This window comes from Sminthopsis crassicaudata, chromosome 2 (assembly GCF_048593235.1).
Source record: "Sminthopsis crassicaudata isolate SCR6 chromosome 2, ASM4859323v1, whole genome shotgun sequence".
Taxonomy (NCBI): Eukaryota; Metazoa; Chordata; class Mammalia; order Dasyuromorphia; family Dasyuridae; genus Sminthopsis; species Sminthopsis crassicaudata.
This window is the reverse complement of record NC_133618.1, coordinates 165352101-165368679: the sequence shown is the minus strand read 5'-3', so window position 1 is coordinate 165368679 and position 16579 is coordinate 165352101. Positions and strand designations below refer to the sequence as shown.

At 30.2% G+C, this 16579-nt stretch overlaps 1 protein-coding gene across 4 annotated transcripts in view; it reads left to right on the top strand.

Moving 5' to 3' along the window:
• The window catches only part of MACROD2 (mono-ADP ribosylhydrolase 2), a 2172380-nt gene that overhangs the window by 439012 nt on the left and 1716789 nt on the right, over positions 1-16579 (top strand). For all 4 annotated transcript variants that reach the window (XM_074287830.1, XM_074287831.1, XM_074287829.1 and 1 more), the window contains exon 4: positions 5494-5523. In XM_074287830.1, coding sequence (XP_074143931.1) covers positions 5494-5523 — 30 coding nt within the window. The remainder of the gene's footprint in view (positions 1-5493; positions 5524-16579) is intronic.

Sequence of the window (16579 nt, the reverse complement as noted above, 5' to 3'; positions counted from 1 at the left end):
TTTTCTTTACCATGTAATTGGAAGAGAATTGTATTTCAGTGGAAAATGAATGAAAATATAATTAACCAATAAGTATTTTCAAAGAGGATATTGAAAATTTATTTTAGGCATTTTTAGAAACCTTGGTATCAATCCTGTTCATAAAATTGGAAGTTACTTTGTTCTACTCAAAATGTATTTATTTGGAAAAATATCAGACAAAATATAATGACAGGTAAAAGTCTCTGATAATAACTATAATTGAAAATGTTATTGTTTCTTGAATTGCTGATACTCAGTATACCCTCTGGTTATTGTGATATATCATTAGAATCAAAGAATCCTAAGTTTTGGATGGACCTTTGAAGTAATTTGTCCTGACTTTTATGTACAATTCAGGTAAATGCACTTAATTTCCTCTACCACATCCCTAGAAAATAAAATAAAAATGTTATTTTTGGAAAAGTGACTTGACTATCTTGCTTCTCACTGACCTGTTAGTTATACAGTTATTTTGAGAAAGATATCGTTTTTTAGTTAAAACATAATAGTAATTATTTTATTATATGCCATCAAATAAAGTCATGCATAGCATATCTTTTAAAATAACCTGAAAATGAGTTTTTATTGGTAAAATGAATATATTGGTAAGTGATTGGTTCCATGGCAGATTTGTGTCATGCTTCTAGTGCTATTAGTCAGACATATTATTATTTCCTGGAGCATTAATAATTTACTTTTTTCCACATGAGGTATAACCTTAATAATTATAATAATGTAGATGATAATAATAACTAGCATATGGATAGCACTTTAAAATTTGTGGAGCTCTTTACAAATATTTATGTTAGACTCTTTCTATGTAGAATTGGCTTTCATGGAGTAGATCTTTAATGAGAAATACCAGGAATTAGGTTAGAGATTTCCAACTAGAAGGAAGAAGGCCTTGAACCAGAAATAGGAGTAAGAAGAGAAGTCTTTTTTTTTTTCTTAACCATTGCCAATTGCATTACCATAGATAAATGAAAAACATTTGTCAAGGGATTACCCTGTACCAAGCACTAGAGATACAAATGTAAAAGCTGAGACAGCTTCTTCTCTCAAAGTACTTATATTATTATGTGAGAGAAAAAGTATAAAAAAGAATTCTAGACAGAGTAAGATATTTTAGATTAGGGAGATTGATTGAGATGTCATTTGCTACATTAAATTAGATAAATCTAATCTTTGTGAAAGGTGATTTCTTCTTTGAAAGGACCACCTGTTTAGATGTGATCACAGATCCATTAGAGTATGAGGGGCAGTACACAGCTTTCTTTAATGACCCATTCACTGTAAAATGATCTTCAGTATCAAGAAGAATCCTTTCCTCCTTAGTAGATCCTCTAAGTAAAAAATTGGGGGGTGGGGGGGAAAGTATTGCTGATTGTCTCTTAGGTACTGGTACATATCAATCTGAGGTTTATAAATATTCTCTGTTAGTAAAGAAGTCCAGCTGAGAGAGCAGATCCATAATTATTCCGTATAACTGACTATCTTGTAACCTCTACATGGTACAGTTCCTTACAAACAACCCATGAGAATGAATAATTAATGTTTCTTACACTTTTACAAGTGGTAGTCTTTCCATTGTTCTTTTTTTCTTATGGCCAAATGCCTTAAGTTTCTGCTGGATGACCATAGGAGAGGAAAGAATATAGTGGAAAGAACATAGCCTGATGGAAAGAACACTATAGTAAGTCAGTCAACTGTTTATTTAACACCGGCTATGCATACACCTTATTCAAGGCAATGGTGACACAAAGATAGAAGAAAGTTTCAACTCTCAAGTTGCTTAGGTTCTTTCCAGGAAGATAATGGGTACATGTATAGTTATCTATAAAATAGATATATAAAGTATTTTCAGGGGAGACATGAAACCCCAACTTGGGAAGGTCAGGAAAATTTTCATGTGATACTTGAGCTTAGCTTTGAAGCAAACTAAGGATTCTGAGAGATGGAGGTGAAAAGGAAGTAAATTTCTGGCAGGAAGGGACTTTAGGAAGCCCATTTTGAATGGATTATAGAATGAGTAAAGAAAAATATCATAAGGCTAGAGAGCTAGGTTGGGATAAGTTTATAAAAGACTTTAAATTCCAGATGGAGGAGTTTCTATTTGATGATAAAGGGAAAATGGAGACATTGGAAGGTAGAGGGGAAAGAAATAAGTATTTTTTTTTAGCAATCTATTGTGTGTATTTATTAACATCTATTATATATCTCATTTGATCTTCATCATGACTCGTGAGATATCTTCATTTTAAAGTTGAAGAAATTGAAGTATGTAGAGCTTAAGTGACTTTTGGTCATACAGTTAATAAGTGCCTGAGGTCACATTTAAATTCAGATCTTCCTGTCTCTAGGCTAAGTGCCATCTAGCTGCTTCTACATTGGAATAGGGAAGAATCATAGTCAGAAATATGGGAATCAAAATTTAGAAAAATCACTTTGGTGGTTGTATGGAAAGTAGTTCTAAGTGGGAAAATACTTGAAATAAAGGGACCAAATAGAAGCTATTGCTTCTTCATTGTTTACTTGAGAAATAATGAAGTAAAGAATACCTGAATTATATTGGTGGCTGAGGGTAGAAAGATTTGACAGCTAGTCTCGAGGTAGTTATGACCCAGTTTGGGTATATGTATTATGAGAATCTAAGGAGTTCATGATCAAAATTCAATATTGATCTTGCGTGATTGTAAGGATGATTAAAATAAAGAAATTTAGAAGAAAGAAGGTTTGGGGAGGGAAAGATCATGAGTTTTGTTTTGAGCATGTGGGATCTGAGATCCTTGTAGGATATCACTTTGAAAAGTACAGTAGACAATTGATACTGTAGGACTGGTATTAAAGCCTCTCATTAAGGGGTTGGAATTAAGAGGTTAGAATTGGTTATAGTTCTGGGAATCATAACTCTGTGTGTGTGTGTGTGTGTGTGTGTGTGTGTGTGTGTGTGTGTGTGTGTATGGGGCTCAGGATAAAGCTTTGGGGAATACTCATAGTTAGGAAATGTTTTATGGATGAAACTCCAGTAAAGGATATATAGGAGTGCCCAGACAGTAGGAGATACAAGAATCATGAAAATGTATGGCAGAGGGGGCAGCTAGGTGGCACAGTGGATAGAGCACCAGCCTTAAATTCAGGAGGACCCGAGTTCAAATGTGATCTCAGACACTTAACACTTCCTAGCTGTGTGACCCTGGGCAAGTCACTTAACCCCAGCCTCAGGAAAAAAAAAAAAAAGAAAATGTATAGTAGAGGCACTAAAGAGGAAGTGATGGTAGTCCTTAGTGTTCATTAGAGTAGTCAAGAAAAGTGAGAATTGAAAAAAAAAGGTCATTAATTTTGGCAGGAAAGAGATCATTGATAATTTATGGGTGTCAGTTTCAGTTGAGTTATGATATTAAATGCCAAATCAGAGAATTGAGAAGTGAATAAAGGGAAAGTAGAGGCAACAGGTGTATGTAACATTTTTTACGAGTATGACTGAGAAACAAAGAATAATAGCATGAAGAATTACTTGGAAGATTTTTGTTTTGTTTTGGATGCAGATGACACAATAAATTAGGAAGGAAGGAAAATATTATCTTGCTAAAGTAATGGCTTTTTTGATATTAGGTAACATACATTTGTGTAGATTCAGTAAAGAAAATTTCATGACATTGTCCTCCTTCATTCACAAAACATAAGTAGAAGTAGAAATTTCGTTCTGCCACTTGTCAGCATCTTGAGCCTAAGATTTTTTTTTTCCCTTAGACTTTTCTGATACCTACTTTTTCCATCAGCAACTTGGTCAAGTTCTCCGTACTTCCGTGTTTTCTTCCCCTTGAACTGTACCCTGCCCCCAACCACATACATAAACACACACACACACACACACACACACACACACACACACACACACACACACACAGAGTCAGTAGTGGAGTAGTTTAGAGGGCATAAGATAAAAGCCATTATAGCCAGGTAGGAAAGGTGGACCAGTTGGATTATGTCGCATTGTATGTGGAGTTGGACTGGATTTAGCTGTGTTGTTAGTCCTTCTCTTTATTTCATATCATAGACTTTATATTTTGTCAATTTTTAAAATATCATTTTTGGTAATTTCAATCATATAGTTAGGCATATTTCTTATGTTCTGAAGTATTGATGATGGCTGTAAAGCAATCGATCACTTATTTCTTCCTAGAAATTTCTGGGAAAATCAAATAATATGAAATTTAATAGAGTTAAATATAATATACTTGGGTTCAAAAATCATCTTCAGAAATATGAATGGCAGAATCCATCCATCACGTCCCTATATCACTCTGTCCTTCAAAAAGCATGTAACAGAATTGTTTTTATTTGATATCTTGAATTTATTAATCATATTGTATAACTATTTCATAATATTAAATTAATTGATATAAGTAAGAAACAACAAAGTAAGTCCTGTAGTGTATGACATGTACAAAGAAGCGCATATATATATATATATATATATATATATATATTTACTAAAATACTTTAAGGAAGTAAAGAAAAATGCATTAAGGATACAGTTTATTGACTTAATTTCAATCCTTATTTAACCTAGAAAATGAATTTTTTTTTTTCTGAGGCAATTGGGGTTAAGTGACTTTGCCCAGAAAGTGGTGTCTTCTCTGAGGCCAGATTTTAACTTAGGTCCTCCTGACTTCATCTATCTCTGTCCACTTCACCAACTAGCTGCCCACATAGAAATGATTTTTAAGCATTCTAATAGTTGAAAAATCCATCTCCTTCTAGCTAATCTGGTGATAACTATCTCCAAAGTTGTCTAGTCTTGTCTTTGGACAATACCCATAGAGTCCATTGATGGGTTATGCTAAATGCCTTGCACTACCAACGCTAGCACATGTCTGATATAATCTTCTATAATCCATAATCCCCTCCATATGAAGTGACAGTAGAGTATAATTTGGGGGACCTTTTGCCTTTGATATTTAAAAATATTTCTTCAAAATATTATAAATCTTGTACTTTTAGTGTCAAGAATTCCTACTTTGAAGTGACATACAATATTTGAAGTTATGAAGTTTAACATTATTACTTTAAATGATAAAAATTATACTTTTAAGCTTTGTTGCTTTTAGAAATTATCAGAATTTTCTCAATAGCTCTATCTAAAAAATGAAAATCCTGAAGATCAATTTAACTAGAAAATGCTGATTAAAGAGTTCAGAATTTACATCTAATTTTCAAAAAAAAAAAGTAGTCACTAGGGCATAGGGAAAAAATAATGCTCTATCTTAACAGTATTAATGGAAAATGATGACCAAATATAACTTATATACATTTATATTTATATAATATTTGTTTATATATGCATGTTTATGTATATATATATACATAGAATTATTTTATGTGAATATGAGATTTATTAAATTTCATTTTCTTGTTTTGTCCTAGTTTGAATTTGTTTTATTTATTATTATTCTTATTCTTTTCTAACAGCAAATGCCAGCCTTCTTGGAGGAGGGGGAGGTAAGTCTTTGACACTGAATTCAAAATAGATTTATAGTATAGAAAATCCAAAATATATAATCACTTCTGTAATATTTTGGCAAAATTATTTTTTCTATAGTTATTAACCATAAAATGCTAACAGTCTAGGTAATAATTTATAGTTGAAAAAATCTCTTTTTATGATTTTGCTTTAAATGCTTTCTAAATTTTCAGGATCCAATTTTTCCTATTAAATTTTCTTTCTTACCTTTTTGACAGAAAGTGTAATAGCTACAAGCTAATGAGATAAATATTCAAATAAATGACACTTTCACTTTAAAATAGATTCAAATAAACATTTAAATAAATTCAAGAACAACAACATATATAGGTAGTATTAATTTTTAAAACATGCTATTCTTTTGTTTTTCTTGACCTTGCGCCACTAAAAGTTTAACATGCTGGTCACCTAGTATGAAAAATGAAAAATGAATTAGTATTGGCATTTTTCTTGTTCTCTGTGCCTCTCTAGAAGAAAACAGAAAAGGGAAAGGTCAGAGTGAAATAAGGAAAAAAGATGTTTCCATGCTAGAAGTTTCTTGTTAGAGAGGCAATTCTTACTCTGTCTTGGTTAGAGATTAAAAATTTTGGTGATCATAGACTGTATAGGATTTTGAATAAAGCAAATATGATGACAGGCTCATCATATTTGCCTCATCATCTTTATAATAGTCTTAAGAACAAGGGCCAGTTAAGTTATACTTTCAGGGTAAGCTCTACATCAGTCTACGGATCAGTCTAGGTTTTAAGAAGGAGAGTTATAAAGATAAATATTTAAATGCCCAGCAAAAAAAATTGGTTTGTTGTAGGACCTTTGAGTTTAACTTGTATTAATTGGATTTAAATTTGTCATGACTAAGCCTCCATTTTTAAGTGCTAGTTCTAGCAATTAGGTCTTACACTGTTGTCTCAATTGCTGATGTAGTTTCATGATTAGTATTTTAGTTCTTCAAGAATATCCTTCTTGATTTTTGGCCAACTCTCTTAGAGTGCCAACTATTACCATGACTTGGTTTTCGTTACTTGCTGTCAGACCTCCTTAATGACATGTTCTTCTGTTGAGATATCTGCCTTTATCATCTACTCTTGAAAATCCCTATACTAAATGACAATCTTTATAAATTTCTTATTGCTTTCTGCTGGGAGTCTGTCTGGCTCAGAATATCAATAGTTGTGAAATAAAAGAAATTACCAAGAATGCCAAGAATGATGTCAATTTAAAATACATAGAAATCTCATTATTTTTCAAATTTATATACAGTGGTATATGTCTGATTTTTTGATTCATGTATGTTTCACATGTATTTAATAAGAAGCTTCCAGATTATCATCTTCATTATTATTTTCCAAAATAAAATACAATTTTACTTATATAAAAGAGAAAAATGCATTGACTCCTTAAGATAATCATAAACTTCTAAGAAGGTAAGGAAGCCTGGCTTTTTATTATCTTCCTTCTTCAAAGAAGAAACTTTGAAAAGAAACAAAATTTTTATAAATTGCTTTGATAATTTCAAGAAAGAGTATGAGCAAAAGAAATAATACCAAAAATAATGCCAGAAAAAGTTAGATCAAAAATATTTTAGAAGTAATACAGAAACAATACAAAACATAAAGAAATACCATTAAAAGTACAATAACACTCTCAAGAAATTAAAGAAAAAGAGCTAAAATTATGTAAAAATAATTAGAAAATTGATAAAAACTGCAGAATCCAAATATTTCATAATTTAAAAACCTGAATGCCAATTAAAATGGTTAAGAAACTGATGACAGAACTAAGTAAAATAGAAATGAGCCAAGATAACTTGAAAATGTTATTATATGTGACAAAAAGCCAGATTAATGTAGGAGAAAACAGAAAACAGAAGTATAGAGCTGGATTGAAAATAATCTTTGAAAATGAAGTAATTGGAAAGAATACTGAGAATCAGTGCACTTTCATGTGAATATGACTGATTTGATTAAGGATATCAAGGAGAGGAAAACTTTCTGAATTATATGGATTGTTAAACATAAAATAAGAAAAGAATATGATCACCATGTTTAAGAAATTATTCAAAGAACCCTCTCCTGGTATTAATTAAAGCAATATTTTACAACTACTAAGAGGACAAACTCAAAATTCAGTATACCTCAAGATATCATATTTTTACTTCACAACTAGATAGAGTTATAAGGAAAAAAATATTCAAACTACAGAAGGCAGGCATACATTGCACATTTAAAATAATTCCCTACTTTTATAATAATAAAGCCATAATTGTTATTTTTATATCAAAAATTTTGAAAATAATTAAAATTGCATTTCTCGTATAAATAACTCTACAAATGCAGAAAAATCCCTAAAAAGCTTAAGGGTAAGTTTTTTAGAATTTTTTTTTGTTTAAGAAACAAGAAATGACTGATAAAAAATATAGACCTCATTTAATTCCTTTTTTTTTTTTAAAGGACTTTGCATGCAAGATAATAAATATTTTCCATTTACAAATAAACATTTACTGACTTAAAGCAAGACCAATCAGTCAATCATAAAACATTTAAATCCTTACTGTGTACCAGGCACTGGCATGTACCGAGAAGCCAAAGACAAAAAGGTAATCATTTCTGCCCTTATGATGCTCATTTTCTCATGGGAGAGAATATATAGATCTCTCTGGGTATGCTAAGCCTCCATAAAACAAAGATAACTGTAATCTTGTGAGTGAAGGCAGTATAAGAGGAAGAAAAACCTGATGGAGAAGATAATTCTTCAACTGAAATTTTAATTATGCTTTAATTTTTTATTATTTTTTGAAATATTATATTCACTTATTGTTCTGGCGGTATTCAAGTATTCTAATAATTCTTACATGATTTCTTGATATGTTTTCTAGTTCAATTATTTTTGATAAGAGAAATATTATATCTCCTTTTATTTTTCAATCTTTTAATTTTGTTATCATATTTCTTCTTTCATGGAGTTAGTAATTTCTTTTTGAGCACTCTGAGATTGTCTAAACTAAAAGGTATCTGTGTATTTACCTAGCTTAATCTGGCTCATCTGGCTAGATAGCTAGGTCCCTCTCTGAGGCCTATTGGCTTCTGAATTCTTATTCTTATTTTTGACTGGCCTAGGCTTGATGAAGCTATTTAATGTTTCTCCCTTTCTTTCTTTGATTATTATTCAGTCTATTACTTTTGTTTTACCTTTTCCTATAATACCTGTTTGGGAATTGGTCTATTTTGTTTCTATGTACTCAGCTGTATTATACAGAAATATCAGTGCTCTCCCTACTTCTTCGTAAAAGTGGGAACCATAGTGTAGAACATTACTTGTAAGATCATACTTTTCTATATGTTAGTTGTATGGAACTCCCTCCCCCATCTTAACTCCCCCTCCCTATCTTTTTCTTTTTTTTATTCTATTATAAGATATGACTTTCTGGAAGAACTTGGAATACAGTGGGAAATATAAATGATATAAAAGAAAAAGACATCAATAACATTTACGTTGAAAAGAATTAAACTTTAAGGTGATGGTTTTCATCTGATTGTGCTGTTCAGTATTTTATGCTATCTTCACATTTATATATTATGTAAAAGAAGACTTTCTAGAGACGAAAACATATGTACTAACATCGTTTTAACTATTTTTTAAAATGTTAAATATGTGTTTTTAAATGCTAAATAATCCATGTGAGTTCAGAAGTACTTGTACTTCTCTTTCAGAATATATAGTTTTCCAGCAGTGTTAAAACATAGTATAGGCTTATTCATCTAGTATTTTTATATTAATTATATACTTTATTGTCATCCCTTAGAAATGTTGATTTCGCAAATTAATTCTTTGATATAATTTCAAATATTAAAAATCAATAATTTAGTTATTTTAATGTTTAATAATAAATTTAATCTATTTAAGATGGTAGGTTAATACTTTCATTGTGTAATGTGTAATATCATGTAAGTTATGCATAATACTGAAAAATGAGAATTTAATTATTTTACAGATTGCTTCTGAAAAATGTGTGTATATATATGTATCTATATGTACATACATATACATCTATACAAACAAATATTCATAATATATATAATATATATGCATGTTGAGTTGTAATATATAGATAGATGTGTATTTTTAAACTTTAAGAAAATTAAAAGCAATAACCGAATAACTCAAATAGTATGCTGATGGCTTTGACATAGAGAAGAACAAAAAGATCTTTTATATTTGGCAATCCTACACTGATGATTCATGGGAAAATATGGACAAGAATAATAGGAAACAGGAAGTTGTAGAGGAGTCATAGTGAATCCCTATACTAATAGAATCAGAGACTGCAAAGTTTCATAGTGCTAGCTGATTGCTATTCTTTTGAATTTTAAAGCAATTCCTTTCGATCTAACATTGACATTGGTGAAATATGAGATGGCTGTCATCAAATAAGTATTTGAGTTACTTTAATTCTTATCTTGATTTAATCAGCCATCTCTTTTTATTGGCTTGATTGGATGTTCTTATAAATGTCCTTTAAGGGAATAATTTTTTGATGGACTAGATGACTAGATGAAAATGATTTTGATTTTGTGCACATATAGAAATAATCAAAACTATATTAAGTGCCATTTCCAGGTACTTGTAAGTGCTTTTTGTTTCTAATTTTATTCATTTTTACTAGAATACAAAATTTTGAACAGGATTAGAATATGAAAAGTTACATTATGCTTCTTAAAAAAATTATAGACCAAGAAAATGGTTGTTCTTTTTTGAAGAAGACCTAAATCAGCATCTTCATTGTCTTTTTTTCCTATAAAAATAATTACCCAGAGAAAATAATATGAAAAATTTCACATCACTGGTAAGAAAGTATTTCCATTCCTTGAGTGGCAGTGAATGTGAACATAGGTAACTGATGTTGTATGTATTAAATTATTCCATTTTAACTTTTGGTAAACAACATTTAAAACATTCCATCTCTGTGACAGATGTGACTAGTAAAGAAAAGAATATTAACTGTTCATATTGTACTGATATATGGATGGATCATAATTATCTAATGGTAAAGTTTCTCTTGTTTACATGACTTAAGAAAAGCTTAGAAGATGAAAAAACCATGCATACCACATATAACTCTAAAAACATAGGAAAACTGGCATGATTTGATTTAATAAATGATACACTAGAATTTGGCTATAAGAATCAAAAATCAGACCTTCCTAAGGACAAATCAAAGTTTGGTAAATGAATTATTTTTGGAAACATTTATTCAGAAAAATTAATCTTTAACAAAGTTTTGAATACTTTCAATATGTCAGTCATTAAGATATATCTATTCATCATATGCCTTTTTATTAGCCTTTATTACTTTATTACTTCCTTCATTAATAGAAGACAATAAGATAAAAGTATGTCCAGCTACAGACTAGACATCTTTATTACTGGGATGGACCATACTATAATCATGTGAAGATTTTTTTACCGGTATATAATCTATATACCGGTATATAATCTTCTTTTCCTACATGATATGGTTTTTTTTTTTACTCACTTCCATAGATTCTATAATCCCAGTTCAGAGGAATTTTCTCAAGTCATTTAATATTTCTTGAATAGTAATGAAATACTCAGACTATCTATCTCTTAGCCTTTGCTCTTGATCACCCTAACTCCTTTTTCAATCTTATATCTATTTGATAAATAAATTCACATTCACTTGATGAATTATATAATTATGTAATATTAGAGTTGGAAAGATATCAGAGACCATCTCTTCTAACCCATGGACCCCAAATAATTTCCTCTATACAATAGCCAACCAGTGATTCTACTTCATAGCTTTAAATAGAAAGGAATCTACTAGTTCTGAAGAGAATTCATTTCACTTTATTGTAGGTGTAAAGATTAGGAAATTTGCACTTATATAAAACTTGAATTTGTAGCTTATATCTATTATAATTAGTTTTTCTCTATAGGTCTCTTGGTCTGTCATGTAACCAATGAAAATTATTCTTTAATGATAGCTTTCATATACAACCCCCGAGGCTTTTTTTAAAGATGAATTTCCTCAATTTTATCAGTTAAATCTCAAATGACATGAACTTGCATCCTTTTATCATCTTGTTCATTTATCCTCTAGACACTCTTCAGTTTATAAATGTCCATTCTAAAATGTGGTATATTGAATTGGACAGCATACTTCAAATGTATTCTGACTAAGGCAGAATACTGAAGGATAGTCATCTATCTCCTTGTTTCTGAAAACAATATACTCTTCTTATTTTGGTACAAAGTATCATTTCATGTTTGTTTGTTTGTTTTTCCATGCCTTATTATATTGTTGACTCATATACAGCTTTCATTCCACTAAAATCTCCAGATCTTTTTTGGACAAATTTTTCTATCTTTCTTGATCCATAGCCAAATAAAATCACCAAGAGAATTTTGGTATTGAAAATTAACCTTTTATGACAGGAAAAAGTTAAAAATCTAATTCCTTATAGAATCACAGAACTTTAGAATTGGGTAAGACCTTAAAAGTAATTATACCTGATTAAGAATTTCTCATATTAGCATCTTTGATAAAGGGTGTTGTGCTAGAATATATTCAGTATTAGGGAATCTACTATCTCCTAGTAGTCTATTCTACTTTAATATATTTCTAGTTTCTAAGAAGCAATTCCTGGTATCAAGTCTCAATTTCTCCTTCTGTAGTTTTTATCCATTGTTTTTTAATTCTGCCTGGTACCACCACAGGCAGATGGCATGGTGCTATGGGGAACTTCAATTATTTGGAGATCTCTTGGAGCTCTCTAACAAAAGCTAAGCAGCTGATAATATATTGATTTGCGTTAAAGATGTCTTTCTTCCAAATGGTGTAACTATCAGAGGAGAATTCTATTTTGAACCTGATTATTATGATTAGAGAAGAATGGAAAAAGATAAGAACCTTGGAAGAAAGTGACTTCTCTTAAAGTTCATGATAGAGCAAAGAAAAACTGGTCTCAAAAGGCTGTTTAATATGAGTTTCCTTTTCTCCCTTTCTCCTCATCTCCTATTTTTTAGACATCTTATCTCAGCATCTCCTACTTTATCATTGTAAATGAGGAAGAGGTGGCCTTTCTCTTTTTTAGACAAATCTCTCTACAAATATCCTTGATCCCATCTTCTTGCTTCTTATCTTTTAAGGATTGTTCTTCTTCGTTTTCTCTCTAAACTTCAGTTTCTTCCTGTGTACTGGATCCTTTCCTATTCTCTACAAATATTACCACTTCTCATCAAGTCTTTTTTTAAAAAAATCCTCCTTTCAATCAACACTCTCCACTATAATTCTATACCTCTCTTTGTCTACTCAGGTAAGGTCTTTGAGAAAGTTTTCTTCATCCAGTGTATCAACTTTATTTTATTTTTCCATTCTCTTTTTCTACCAACTTAGTGACTAAACTGAAACTATTCTCTCCAAAATTTTCAATCACTTTTTGTAGTCACATTTGATTATCTTTTCTCAATCCTCACCCTTTCTGATTTTTCTATTGTATGTGACATTATTTATCTCTTCTTTCTCTGAGATATTCCATTTTTTCTAGGTTTTTATGACTGTGGTCTCTCTTGGTTCTTTTTCTATCTGTTATACAACTCATCAAACTCTTTTGCTCTATTCCATCCAATACTCTATACCATATTGAAGCTTTATGTGCTTATAATATAGAGTAGGTATTTCATGTGGAAAAATGAAACAAAAAGGTCAAGTTGCTTTTGTAAGGATACATAAATGCAGTTAAGTTCATATTAAGAACCTAAATCTCTATTTCTCTTTCTGCAACATGGTGGCTTCTTTCTATATGTGCTGTATATTAGCTTTACTTTTGTTTGAAATTTGGTCATTATATACAGGTAGGAAAAGTGTGTGAGTTCCTACTGCAATAATAAAACACATTCTTGGGATGTGGGTAATGTTTGCTTTGGCCTTTTCTCAAAAGCTTCAAGGTCTTGAGATTCTTTGAAAGTATGTATAGTGACAACTTCTTACACTAGGTTTGGATTGTTTCCCAGGTTCTCACGCCATTCTTGTTTGTTAGAAGTTAATCCTTTTTTTTTTTTTTTAATGCATTTTTAAAACTTTTTACTTATCTGCCCATAATAAAAAGCTTTTCTATGCAACAAAATGTGTGATCATGAAAAAAAAAATTGAAATGAGACATATTAGGAAATGTTTTTAAAGTGCTTATTAAAATGAAAAGCCAATAAGAAACGAGCACATTCATGCATATTACCTAGTAGTTGTTTGACCATGGACCAAAACAAAGATTGTAACTATGTAGACTGCTTTGTTCCTTTTGCTTTGTCAAAATAATTAAGATAAACCAGAATATGTCTGTGGATTCTAAATCAAACTGGCATCACCTTTCTCTGGTATGTCAAAATCTTTGGGTTCTAAAGGCATAATGACCATGTAAAAATTGTAAAGTGACATTTTTGAAAAGTGTTTTAATTTATGGTTGGCTTTTTATTTATATGACTTTGTACAGTTGCCATTTAATCACAATCAAATTTATATTTTCTTTTAATCAACACCATAATTCTACATATTTTCATGCAGGATATTCTGTAACAGGTATAATTAAAAAAAATAAATAACTCTATAAGGTGTAGCTAAATAAAACTACATAAACATCCAGAAACAGATGGTGTTATAGAAGAACCATGTGTCTAGGTCAGGAAAAAAGATCAAAGGAAGGAAAAGATTATATAGAGTCTATAGTGCAGGCCAAATTCTTCTCAGTTAGTACAAGTTCTCAGCTCTTTTCATAAGGTATATTCTTTCGTGCTACAAAAATGAAAACAAGTACAAAAGCTCCAAGGACATAAATTGGTCCTCCATCACTGTTTTATTCTTTGTATTAGGATATTTGCAGTGAAAAGTCCTTAATGTGTGTTTATTCTTAAAAATAGGTATGGATTTTTACTCAGTAATAAAAGCCCTTTTAATTGTTACAAGCCATTTTCTGTCTGGAAATCTAGATGCATCACATTGATACATGGGAATATTTGTTTTTTTTTTTTTTTTTTTAAAGATGTAATGAAAACAGGTCTTGACAAAGATAGAAACCACTTCCTTGGTGTCAGGTATTCTTGGAGGTTTCCCTACTCTGTTAGATTTACTTTGTGTGTGTGTGTGTGTGTGTGTGTGTGTGTGTGTGTGTGTGTATAATGGTTGAGTGATAATTCAGATTGGTAACAAATGATGAATGTTGTTATAGAAATAAATGTCTAATGTATAATAGATAATCTGGTGCTCCTTTATCCCTTAGGTTAGTTCACAAAGTTAAAATTAATTTAAAATTCTTAAAAATAACATTTACTGAGTACTAGGTAAAGTTTAGCATGAATTCCCTTTATGTCTAAAAATCTCATTTATTATATTACTTTCATGATTTTTCTTCAATTACAATTTTTAGGTACATTCTAAAGTCTTGTGCCATTTCCTGGTAACATTTTCTTTGGTTAATAGGAAACTGGTGAGGATTCACTATAAAAATCACTTTTCATTTTTCTATATTGAGAATTCATTTAGGCTACTTTCTCTTCCTCCATACCCATTCTTTTGGGATAGAACACCAAAGATTGTCTCTTTGTTGCTGAATTTTCTAGAATTCCTTCAAGAATAGAAGGTCCATAGAAAGTATTATCTAGCAGGTTCCTTTGTCACTTTTAGTATAGCAGTAGATCAATATCCTCAGTCACCTAATTTTTCTGAGTTTAGAATAATTAATTATTCACTGTTTCAGGGTTTTTTGTTTTGTTTTGTTTTACTTTAGAAGATGGATATAATGACTTTACCTTACAGAAGTAAAATGACTAATTGTTCATTATAATGTACTTTTTAAAATCAAAAGTTAAATATAAATACTTACACTTTTTGTTAGCATTATCATTACCAATTTTAGTTGGAAAGCCATGGATGAAAGGTGCTAGATAATTGTATCGTGATGATATAATTTAATAGAGAAGAATGACTGATTGTTGGAAAACAGGATTCCATGTTTGGCTCTGATAGAGGATTTTTCTTGAGGGAAAATACTTATTTATGTGTTTCAACCTATTGATTTTGTTTTAATTAACCTTGCATACATTAAGTGTCTGGCATCAAAATGTAACAAATGAAAGATTATTAAAATAGTAATATAGTTCCTTTTTGTGGTTATAGTTATACTTCATGAGGAACTTTTTTTTTTCAGAGTATTTAATTACAGATTAGAAAAGCATCAAAAATTTCAACATTATGGAGACATACTCTAGGTAAAAAAGAGGTACTGAATTAGTGTTTGGTAGCTTAAAATAGTTTTGTCTCCTCTGCTACTGCAACAGAATTATCTGGAAGCAGATGAACTCCCAATAATAGTTTGAAAGAATGTAGAGTTTCTTTGTTATCCAAATGATCATTAATCTGTAATATTTCCTTCCCAAAAATTAGTGGCACAAATAAATTTCTTATCTTTCAATATTAAGTAGTATCTGTGCTTGTCATATAACAGTATTAATGTTTTGTTATTATATTGTTATTAGTTAAATAGCTCTTTAATATTTGCAAACCCTTAAAAATGTTTTGTCATTTTAACTTTATAGCCACCTTATGAGGTAGGTCCTTTTTTTTAATCCTCATTTAACAAATGAGGAAACTGATGTAACTAATTACACATAACTAATTACTTTTAGGTCTCCCTAAGTCCAAGTTCAATGCTCCAAAAACACCTACACACTGCACACATGTATGAACACATATATATTTATACATATATGTATATATCTATGTATACATGTGTGCATATGGAATGATATGTTACTTTGTGCCATTAAAATGGGAAAGAAAATTTCAGACTTTTGTGATAATGTATAATCTATAGAATTTTGACAAAAATACTTCCAAATCAGAATTGATGTATACAATTTATATTAATTATAGATCCATATTGATTATATATTAATATTTAATAAAATGTTAAATAATAGATTTAGAACTTAAAGAGACTCTGAGGATCATCTAGTTCAGAG